The sequence below is a fragment of the Talpa occidentalis genome, unplaced genomic scaffold (genome assembly GCF_014898055.3).
Source record: "Talpa occidentalis isolate TD23 unplaced genomic scaffold, MPIMG_talOcc4v2.1 talOcc4.6, whole genome shotgun sequence".
Taxonomy (NCBI): Eukaryota; Metazoa; Chordata; class Mammalia; order Eulipotyphla; family Talpidae; genus Talpa; species Talpa occidentalis.
This window is the reverse complement of record NW_023604972.1, coordinates 56,396,227-56,408,530: the sequence shown is the minus strand read 5'-3', so window position 1 is coordinate 56,408,530 and position 12,304 is coordinate 56,396,227. Positions and strand designations below refer to the sequence as shown.

The window sequence follows — 12,304 nt, the reverse complement described above, 5'->3', positions numbered from 1 at the left end:
ATGAATAGTGCTCAGCACTATTCATTCAGAATGTAATTGTAAACAACCATTGCACCAGTTGAGGAGCTTCCAAATATGCCAAGGGAACATCAGCTTTGTTTAATTTTAATTATTTATAAAATAATTTCAATTTGGTGTTTACTGTAATTAAATAAAACACAATGTATTCAGCTATCCAAAATGATGACTCTGAATTGACTAGCCATGTTTAGTTTATGGTGCTATAGCATTTAAGTATTGTGACCAACTTAATAGTTTGTATAGAATACAATAAAATATTCTGACATTAAATTACAATGACTATTCCATATCTTTGATGATTCAGGGGACATTTTAAGAAACACTTGGGATAATCAGTAAATAGTTTATTGTATTTATTTCATTTGGCCAATTTTAACCAAGAATTTCAATAGTTAATTAAGAAGATTGCAGTAAATAAATAATAACATGATGAAAATTATGGTGGTAATGATGACTATGAGGAGGATAATAGTGATAGAAGTAGTAAAAGAAAATGAGAACCAAAATATAGCAATATTGTGAGCATATTATCTGTAGTTGAGTTTCATATTGTATGTGTTCCAATCTTTCTGACAGGTGCTGTAAAACAAGAGATGTAATCAGAAGTATAATTCATATGATTAGAAAGCAGGAATTATAATATGTCTTAGAAAAACAACATGTTCCTATTACTAAACTCTAACATAAAATGGGAAAAATCAAATGGAAGTATTAATACAGTATCAGGGTTAAGAGTATAAACAATGGAGTCAGACATGTTTCAAATTTCTGCTTACCCCTTACTGGCTTTGTGATTTTCTTGTAGATTCACAGCCTCAATATGATTTACTTTCCTATGTAGTTTTTATTTCTTTCCACCATTCCATTAACTGTGGTATGTGTAAGTATAGGTCTTTAGAAGTTGATGATTAATGGAAATGATATTAAAGCACTGTCCATCCACTGTCTTTTAATCTGTTGTTGTGTTTGTTTTATCCTAGTGGCTGAGAAGACCAAAGAACAAGTGACAAATGTTGGGGAGGCTGTGGTGACAGGGGTGACAGCAGTTGCACAAAAGACAGTGGAGGGAGCAGGAAGCATTGCAGCTGCCACTGGCTTTGGCAAAAAAGATCAATTTGGCAAGGTAGGTTACATTCAATTTACATTATGTTTGTAAACTTGTGAGATCACAGTGCTTTTTCATGCATGGTAAACAGAGATATGATGCTAACTTGCAGGAGGGCCAACTAACTCACTTCATACAAAAAGTACTACATTAATATGTGTATATTTTTTGAGAATTAACCCAGATAAATATCATGCAAATATCATGTTTCATTTTTCTGGAAGGAAGTTGACAAAATGAACCTTGTGATAAATTCCAAGAGGAAAAGGGACATTTCAGAAAGAAAGGGTGTTTTCAGGTTAGCTATTATGAGTCTTAGGATTTTTCTTCCTTGGTATATAACAAATCTCTTTAGTATTCTATCTTTTAATTTTCAAAGTGAATATCTTGCACTTGATTTCTGTCTAGTGACGTTGCCTATTAAATGGCATATTTGCTTGTCACATAACCATTTATTGCCAAATACATGTTTGTGAGAAATGAGTCTTAAAATGCTATCGTAACAACATGTGAGGGGTGAGGGGAACTTCTGCTCCAAATTACAATGTAAAACAACATTACCTCAATAAAAATTAAAAAAAAAAATGGATACCAACCAGAACCCATAGCTTTGGGGTGATTTTGGAATTCTCAGAATAATGTTGACTTTATATTTCTTTATGAGTGTGAGATGCTAGTAGGTTTATAGAAAGTATATTGTGACTATCATATAACATAGCAAAGTAATACAAAATGGAAGATGAAGTTTTAAAAATTCCATGACTACAGAAACAGAATGATGATTTTGTGCCCTGGACTCTTTTGATAATGTAATAAAAACTATGGAAACTTTTACCAGAAAAATATATTCTCTCAGACATATATTGAAGTACTTAGTGAGATCTTTAAAGTCTGTCGACAGATAGAATTCATGATTTAGACCAATACCCTGTTTGTGCAGGTGAGGAAAGTGAAATCTATAAATAGTATCTATAAATAAATAAATAGATTTATAATAGATTTATTGTATCTATAAATAAATAGTACAGTCATACAGCTCAATGTAGCAGGTTGGATAGTAGTAGCAGTTAAAGTAGTACTTAAAGTGTTTTTCAACCATAATATAATTTCTCTAACTACTTTCTCAAAATTTAATTTGTTAGGGGTTTTTAGAAGTTTAATTATGCAAAGATGTATTTAGATGGAGAAATATTGGGAAACCAAGAAAATATGTACCATCCCCATTTTGCCCCATTAAGGCATACAGTGTAAATTACAAATAAATCTTAAAAGTTCATTTCTTTAAAAAATGCTTTTTACCCTTCTAAAATATTACTATTTATTTTAATATTTTACAGTTGAAATTTATATTATATGACAAAATTAGTCATTTGGAGATACTTCTCTTATGGGTAAAGTTTCCTACAAATTTTTAAAATGAGAATAAAGCTATAAAACCTAGAAATTGCAGCTTTATTATAGAAGTAATGCATTGATCTGGGAGTTAGAATGGCTTATTTTCATCCCTGCTCTATCTCTGGCTGACTGGATGACTTTTTGTATATCTCTTGACTCTCCTAAAATGAGGGAATTATCCTGGAAAATTGTTAAAGACCAAAATAGCAATAAAGTTCTGAGTTTCTACAGTAACTCATGAAGAATAGTAAACATTCATGGTGGCCACATTTATGTATGGAATGCCAAAAATTTAAGAAACTTTAAATAAAATAATTGAATTTCTTCATTATAAAATTTGAAATTAATTACATCATTCAGACTGATAAAAATGATTATGGTGAATGTAAACTATTTTGGCTTTATCTGCTTTTCTAATAGAGATACTCATTCATCACTTAAAAAGGGATAATGTCTCATAGTGTGCCAGAAATTGCTAAAATACTGAAGTTAAGGTGATGAACAAATCTTACACTGTTTTTCACTTCATTGAGCTTGTTGTTACTAATTATAAAGTGTGGTAAATGCTATGGCATACATAAGCTAAGAATGTGTAAAAGGTGACTTGACCCATCTATTATGGGTAGGGGTAAGGGAAAGTATCGCAAACGCTCCTGTGAAGAAATGACTATTAGTAAGAACTTGGAGGTGAACAAAACACATACCAAGTAGAGGATATCTCATGACAAATCAGGAGAAAATGACTGACTGGAGCCAGAGAAAAAAGGAGAAAGATGCTGGAGTAGAATGCAGGATCCATGAAGTAGTTGGCTATGTTAAGAACATTAATTTTTATAATTCCCAAAGAAGGCAATGGAAAAAAATCCAAAAAATACATGGAAAATGTTTATCATCAATTTTGATAATGGAGATGGAAGTTATAACCACAATGAGATGTCACCTCCAACCAAAATAATGGTATATATTTAAAAAAAGTCCCAACAAGAAGTGCTGGAAGGTATGTGGGGAAAGTACCCTATTACACTGTTGGTGGGAATTTAAACTGGTGTGGGAATTTTGGAAAATGATCTGGATTCAACTTGAAAGACAAAAAATGCAAATACCATTTGACCTAGTAACCTCACTCTTGGGCAGCTAGGACATGGAAACCACCTAAATACTCACTGATAGAGAACTGGATCAAAAAGATGTGGTATATCCACACAACGGAATACTATTCAACCATAAAGAAAAAAAATAAAATGTCCTTTACAGCAAGCTGTAAGGTAATTAAGTGTAGTAGAACAAGTCAAAATGAAAAAGAAAACTATTGGATGTTTGCATAGACATAGACATGATTCAACAAAGCAAAATACTTATAAAACTAGTGAACACTAACAAATGAAGTGACACGTCTGAGAGGAGGGAGAAAGTTTCAAAGGGGTGTAACTGATGGTGGAAGGAAAAAAGAGTGTTAATTATTCTAATACAGAATTCTTTTAAAGCTTTTTCAGCAAAATGTCAGGTCATACATTTTTGTATTGAAAAGATGTTATGGCTCGAGTAGTGGGAAATATAAAAGTACTGAAGAGAGGAAACCAGCGACCAGCTAGTGATCTGTGATGGAAAGAATGTATGACTGTGTATACCAAGGTGTTGGTGGGGAAAGAGGAAATAAATGGGTTAATTCAAAGACTTTTAGGAGAAAATATCAATAAGATTTGGTAGTGTATTTCATAAGCATAGAGGATTGGTGGGGGAGGGATTAAAAAAAAAGCTACCAGCTCTTAGTTCATAGAAGTAGATGAATAGTGTCTTCTCTTTCTGGTTAGTGGCTCTCATGAAGGTCAGGAGTGCTTCAAGAGGAGTTACAGTGTTGGTTTTCAACCCCCAGAGTCCATTTGAGGGAATTTGACCCATCACTCCATGATTGATGAGAAGGCAGACCTCACTCCTCCCTCACTCCCTCCCTTCCTCCCCAACTGTTGTGTTTTCTTCTTTAAACCAAGAGTTCTAGTATCATATTTTTACTTTTTTCTTATTTGGTAAATTTATCCTTGGGACATGCTTTCTTTGCTATACTCTCTCTTGCCTATTGATGTTAAAAGAAAGATAGGACCAAAATTCCTAAGTATTTTTCGATTATATGAATGAAGTCATACTTAGTAATAACTTCTAGTTATAAGGCATTAAAGGACAAATAGGTTAAATTAAATTGTTTTACTAAATATTAGTGTATCTATTTAACACATCAGACTCATATATCTCCTGATCTGTATTTTTACTTGTGTGTTCACAAGAGGTTATGAGACATGCAATTCATTACCCAAAGATTATTAATTTGCTTGGCACAGTTGAAACAGGTTACAGATGCATTAACAGAGGTATTCCAGATTTAGCTTCACAATAGTTATATTGTTCAGATATAAGTTATGTTTCCCACTTCTATTGAGCACACATGATTTGCTGGTACCTATAATACTGTATAAAGAAATTAGTTTTAGTAAAATTTTCAGTAGAGCCACTATGGTTACAATGTACAGCCAGGCAGGTAGCAACTAGAAATTTGCTCTGTACCAGTGCTCAACAGCTCTTGCTTGTGGTTAATGCTCAAATAAATCCTTGCCGAACAAGCGAGCATCTCTCTAATGCTATGAATTCCATAAAAGTGTTGTATCTGTGGTGTCCCTGAGGTCTGTATTTTTAGTTTTCTGGATTTTATAGAAAGGGAAAGTCCTGAGTAAATTATGAAACTATTGCATGGTAATTAGTCCAGCAGTCAGCTTCATTACCACATCCCATTTAGATACTGATCTACATGGAGATTAATATTTTGTACAAGAAGTAAGCTTGAAATATTCATAGCCTCACATGCTTAAAATATTCGGTTCTTCTAATTTCTTTTATTTTTCCTTCAGAATATGAGTAAATTTCCTAAACATTGGCATTTTGGAAAAATTATATCATATTGTAAACAGTTTTTACTGTCCCCATCACAGCTATCCAGAAAATGCTTATATACAAAAGAAAGTATACTCAACAGTCCTTCCTTATTTCATGAAATAATAGGTGACCCCAGTGTGTACAAGATGAATAAAACTAAGCAGGAATGAAGTGTCAGGTTTGATATTATGATCTATAACATTTAAGCATCCTTCTACTTATTTCCTTCAATTTACCAGAGTTATCATGATTGGCTTGATGCAAATTAATTTTAAATACTTTTGATTGCTAATGGTCCTTCTGACTATAATTCATTAATCAGTTAACTCTAATATTGATTTCAGAAATAAGTCAAAAGTCATAGAGCAGTGACCTTTCAAATTTTTTTGAAGACAGATGCATGGACTGTAATCATAATATTGTTTTTCAGAGGATAATGATAAGGAATGTCAAGACTGAAATAATTTACAGCAAACTTTATTCTTAAATGTTTAAACACTGCATTTATATAATAATAATACTTGCAAGTTTGATTCTTGCTGTCATGCTTGGCCTCAGAAATAGCTAAACTAACTCTTAGTTATATTTAAAAATAAACTAAAAGCTTGGTGGCCTAATGAATTACTGGATTTGTATTTGTGGTAGAGGCAGCATAAAGTACTAATGGCATTGTAATCTTAGATAAAACCATAACATGGTAATAAAAAATGAATTGACTTATCTGACTTGTTTAAAAATATATATAATCTAACAGTTTGTAATTTGATATTTAAAAATCAATATTTTGTTCTGAGATGAGAGGCTGGTAATATGACATAAACTGTCTCCTCTTAGGAACAATTCTGTGCTGGTGAGCTTTGTACTGAACAATAAGTTCACTGGATTTGTGGTCAGTGAATCATGAATCCTAAAGACCATTTGTCTTGGAAAGTTGTAAAAGAGAAAGCATGCAGTTATTACATAGAGAATTACAAGAAACATAGACTTATGGTTGGTTATGTTTTCATTAAAATTCAATAGTCCAGTCATTAAATGCGTACTTTTATATGCTGACTCAGCTGGACATTAACAGGAATACCAGCTAAAGAACATATGTATGTCTCTTGCTTCAAGAAATATGAGGTACAGATGGGGTGACTGACATATTAACCTTGAGAAAAGGAAGCATCTCTGGATTATGAGAACGTGTATATATTTGTAACATATATTCATCATAGGAAACAAATGGATTTTGCTAGAAAGGAGGGAGATCTATCCTTTCAGTAAATATTATATTTTAAATTGTGCCCACATACTGTGAAATTACCTCACCCACATAAAGAATAGCTGTAATATATTAGCTGGTTAGACACAGAAACATAAAAAATACTTCTACCCGATTCCTAAGACCAGTGGTTAATAATCTGTAAGCTGTACAACCTCTCAATATGTACGTGACCACAAATCCAATTTCACTATTCCAAGAATGGATTGGGATGCTAATTTTGTTTGCTAGGGAAATGCATTATGAATGTGATAGGACTGCTTCAAGGCACAGCAGCAAACAGTTTTAAATCATATTGTGTAATTGACTTATACTTTAAAAAAATACTTAACAAAAATCTGCAGATACAGTTAAGGAACAATGACCATACTTTCACAAGCCCATATTCATTCTCATTGTGTTAAAATCTATTGTTAATATCCCTTGACATGCAAAGATAACATTTTTGATAATGGTCTCATTAGTCAGATACTACTCTATGTAGGATGTTTTAAGACTTAGGTGGTGTGTGTGTGTGTGTTTTTTAATCTCTATTACTATCTGAGCCAAATTTCCAATTTGTAATTCAGCAAATTACAGGAAAAACTGGAAAAATAATATACTTATGTGATAGACATAAAAGATATCTGGTGCATTTGTATATTATGACATACTCTAGTCTCACTCTGAAGTTTAAGTGATAATCAACTTATCTCTAAAAAGTAAGAAATTATTTGATTTTTATTTCTTCACATATAGACTTTTAGTTCTCCAATTTTTAATGAGACATTTGACAGTGTTTTTTGTTTGTTTTATCAAAAAAAATAGATCTTGTGGTTCTCAAAATATTCAGTCACACAAACGTCTAGGGAAAAATGTTTTTAAGTACTTAAAAGAAACAAATCAGATAAATGATATACCAGTTGTGTTTTGCATGTGAATACAAAATTATGGGAAAAAGTTGGCTGATTGATTTCATCAATCTAATTGTTCTTTTTGAGGGAAAAGTGAGTAGTTTGTCAACTCAAATATGAGGTAATTCTTTTATAAGAAACTTAAAAAAAAACTTTACCAAACATGTAAATATTTAAGTTACAATTTCAGTATCCCTCTCTACTGGGTGATTCTGGATCACTAAACATATCCTTTAAGATTTCTAAAGTAGTTTTTAATACCTATTAAAGCGATAGTGTATGTAAAGTACACTGTCAGAATTTTTTTTTGTTGAATAAAAATACAATTGAGTGAGCAAATAAAAAATGAAGACAAGGAATATATATTTTATCTTGATTAGAGGTGGAAACTATCACCTGTATTTTGTGTTCTTCACACTAATACAATGAGATACATATTTGGTACTCAGTTCACAAGAATGAATGTAGTTGCAGCTTTATCAATTGAGAAGAATAATGTGAACATTAAATTTAAAGAAATCTAAGAGTTTTTAACTAATCTTATAAGGAAATGATATAAATCTGACCAAAATATAATTAGCAAATCCTCTTTAATTCACATGTATATATACTTTATATTACTTGATTATTGAGAACACTAAAAAAAAAATGGAAAACTGCTCTTTTAGTATGAACTGTACCATCACACAGTTTCTCTGAGCATGTACATCTGTACTTTTTTCCAGAGACTGTACTTTTTGCTCATTGGATTGTATATAATTTGTTATCTTAAGGGATTTGGAGAAGAGATATGCTTCCTACTTAGGTCACTGAGTTTAGGGATGAATATCATTGTCATGAAAAGCATCTGTTATCATTACATCATGTCATCTTTAATTTCTAGTATGACATATATAAAGATGGCATCTTTAAAAGATAATCTGAAGACTGAACAATGATGTAAAATAAAAATAAAAAAAGCTAATCTGAAAACTAATAACTCACTATAGTAACAATTTCTTCCTGCAGGGAGATAGGCAGTTCACCAATGTTCTGATTAAAGGTGTTTCTTTTCTGGTGTTTGATTCACCATGATAGCCAGCTGACCTTTATCTTCATACTGTGTTCCTGGGCTACCTGCACCATCTGGTCATGTATTGGGGAAGCACGGCTCAGTGTGGAAGGCATGTGTTTTAAGTCTGGAAACATGGAGTCAGTCTTGTCTTGCTCTGTCTGCTGGATGATGTCATCACACCGCTCTGAGCCTGGATTTTCTCATCTTTGAAATGAAAGTGTTGTATTAAATGAATCCAAATTGTTTTGAGTCTGTGTTTAATGGCTTTAATTTTAGACTAGTTTGTTCAATCATGTGTTTGGAGACCTCTAATAACTCATTTAACCTTTCATAACCAAAGCTATTCATCTGTAACTGCTCAGTAACTGCACAAAGTCAGAGTGTGAAGGAAATGAGATAATATAGACAAAAAGATAAGCAGTCCACTGTAATGTTTTATTCTAACATTTTGCTAAGAAGAGCATGCAATTTCTTCAAGAGTTTTGTTGGGTATGTGTTTACAGAGAGTCTTTTCCATATTTGCACAGGTTGATGATATAGTAAGTAATCACAAACACACAGAGAAAAACTATTCACTGAAAATTCTACTCCCTTTAGCTAAATGAAGTCCCACTAGTATCATTGTTCTTAGAATTTCCAAAGTATTATTGATTCAACTGAATATTATACACTTATATTTAGAAAAATAATTTTGGGAAACACGGCAAGAAATAAAGTAAAAAAAGAATTTTATTAAATTTTTATTGCTTTACCATTCATTTACAGAGCTATATAATTTCAGAGGTACAACTTCATACCTTGGCCTATGTGTGCACACATTTTCCCACCCTCTGCCCTGGCACTGCCCTAGCACATCATCCTCTCTAACCCTGTTCCCTGCCCTCTGCCACTCCCCTCTGGAAACTACCATAGTTTTCACAAAGTCTAAGAGTTATTTCTGATAGGCTTTGTCAGTTTTTTTCCCCTTTGGTTATTTATATTCCATAAGTAAGTGATATTCCATAATTGTCTTGCACTTTCTGACTTATTTCACTTGGTATAATCACCTCAAATGCCCAAGACATAATTATATCTTTTTCAGTAGCTGAGTAGTACTCCATTGCATTTATATTCCACAACTTTTTAATCTAGTCATTCATCAATGACATTAGGTTATTTCAGGTGTTGGTTATTGTAAGTAAATCTGCTATGAACATAGGTTGCATGTATTTTTAATTTTTTAAAAAAGATTTATTTATGCATACAAGAGCTGGCGTATAGGCCAGAGGTGTATGAGTAGGGGTGAGAGGATTCACCAGAGACAGAGTGGGGAGCAGAACAGGCAGAGTAACTGAAATGCATTGCTGAGGGGATCAGCGGGTGAGACAGGAGAGGTCTGCTGTGCCATGTGGGTCAGCTCCCTGGCTGGGGATTGATCTCATGCTGCAGTGGCTGCAGATAGCTGAGACTTAATTTATTCATCCATTCATCTGATCCAAATTGATTAAAGTGATGCTATGTGTAAAATATTATGCTAGGTATAATCAGAAATATAATATGTAAGACTACTTTCTTAATGTCTTATGCATTAACATCTAGCATCATGCTAGTCTATTCATATTATGGAATGTCCCCGAAAGCGTCTTCCCCCACTTCCTTTTCTCCCTTCAAGGATGAAAGCTGTCTCTGAATGAGTTATAGAACTAATAGCTTCTTATTATTTTTCAAAGAATCTGGTTATAGTGTACTACTTTCACTTATTCCTCTTGAAATCAATTATTAAAGCAAATTAAAATACAACTTCAGCATTCTTTGTTTTGCTATCTAATAATAGTAGATACAATATCCAAATTTCAAGGTAAATTTTAACAAAGATTTTCAGAAGTAATGGATTTTACCATCTGAGCAAGTTGAATCATTTATTTGTTCTCTCGTTTTTGGTGAATATATTTAATTATTTAGGGTGTTACAATTCGACTTTCCAAAAATTTTTTGGACTCTAAGAAAATCATCATTATCATGTTTATTTATCCTTAAACTTTTCCCTCTCTCATTTTAAGGTTTTTTTTTTTTTTAAACTGCCTGATAATATATAGAAAGTTGAAAAGTATACTTTTTTTCCATAGACTTTTTTCCTAAGGTCTGTGTGTGTCTATTGGAGTTAAGCTTCCACAGTGTAAGGCTTATTTTATGTATAAATAAGGATCTTGTGCCTGATCTGTGGGAAAATGGGCTGTGTAGCTTTAACCTTCCCCTTTAGTCTTTGAATATCATTTTGCTTATGGGTACTAGTTTTGTCAATAGTAACTAGCAGGTCTGATGACCAAAAATGACTAAGGTCACATACTAAAAATTGTTATATTTGGGGGCCTAAGAGTCTATTGAAACAGCAAGAATTAAACCATTAATGTACATATTTGGAAGTAGAATTGTGTTGCAAATAGAAATTCGTTTTTCAGACTTAAAAAATATAGTCAACTTTAAATAAATAATGAAGACTTCAGGGAAAAACTTTCCCCAGAGTCCTGATTTTTCATGTAATAAATGTCATATAACTATTTCAGAGGGGAAAAAATGTGTATTTCTTATATTCAACAAATATTTCAAACTTATGGGAGAATGAAATTGTTCTCTTTCCTTAATATATTATCATTTTTATTAGAAATTAGTTGATGCCTTTATAAACATAGAATTCAAAAGACTGAATTTTATGGAGCTAAAGGTACTGGTTTATATTAGGATTGGTGGTTCAGTGTTGTAAGTATGTATATGCACATACATTAAATTTATGAAAACATTTTTTCTAGGAATCTGCTTGGTCTTTCCAGAATAATTATTCTCTATCTTTGGAGTCCAGGAAAAGATTTTGGCAGTACTTCTTTTAACGTACTATTTTGGATACTTGGAAGTTACTAGCCAGATAAATTCTGGAAAAGTAGCAGGTGACTATCCACTATCTATAGAATAAATTCCAAGGCCCAAATCCTGTTATTCAAGGTTTCCTTTTTTTCTCAGCCACGTAACTCAAAATGACTTAACAAAACTACTTAGGTAGACAGATATCTTCAGAATACCTCCCAGTACCTAATACAGGATACAAGTTTTAACTCTACCTTTGAAAAGGCTTTTTAATATGAATTTTACCAAAGCTAAAAAGTTCAGGTTGAGGCTCCAGAACTTGAAAATCTTTCCTTGACTGCAGAAATGCATAGTAATTTTATTCTTCAGCTCTCATATCATTTGTAGATATACCACGTATATTGGGTACTTAATTCAAAGCCTTGACAATATTCTGGATTATTCTTCTTTTGCTTCCTTCATTGTATTCTTGAACTCATCAGTTTACTTGCATCTCAGAATATATTCTTAACATTATGTCTTCCTTCTTCACTCCTACCACTCTGGGTCAAACCTTCATCATTTCTAACCTAGACTCCTTCTTTTCCTTCTCTTAACTCTAACCCTGCTTCTACTCCTGCATATAGTAATTCTATTCCCAACCAGTCAGAATAATTATATCAAAACTGAAACCAAATCATCCCTCCTTTGCTCTCAACCATCAAGTGGTCTTTGTCACACAAAGAATGAAATTCAAATCCTTCCTGCAGGTTAAAGATTCCACATTATCTGACTCTTGCTAGGTGTTAAGTACACGTCCCTATACCTTTCTC

At 32.4% G+C, this 12,304-nt stretch overlaps 1 protein-coding gene across 8 annotated transcripts in view; it reads left to right on the top strand.

The window, feature by feature from the left end:
* Positions 1-12,304, top strand: part of SNCA (synuclein alpha) — a 124,105-nt gene that overhangs the window by 16,839 nt on the left and 94,962 nt on the right. For 7 of the 8 annotated variants that reach the window (XM_037529562.2, XM_054687992.1, XM_037529564.2 and 4 more), the window contains exon 4: positions 1,002-1,144. In XM_037529562.2, the coding sequence (XP_037385459.2) occupies positions 1,002-1,144 (143 nt within the window). Of the gene's footprint in view, positions 1-1,001; positions 1,145-8,608; positions 8,970-12,304 lie in introns of those variants that run through there. The other variant, XM_037529561.2, reaches the window with a different exon arrangement.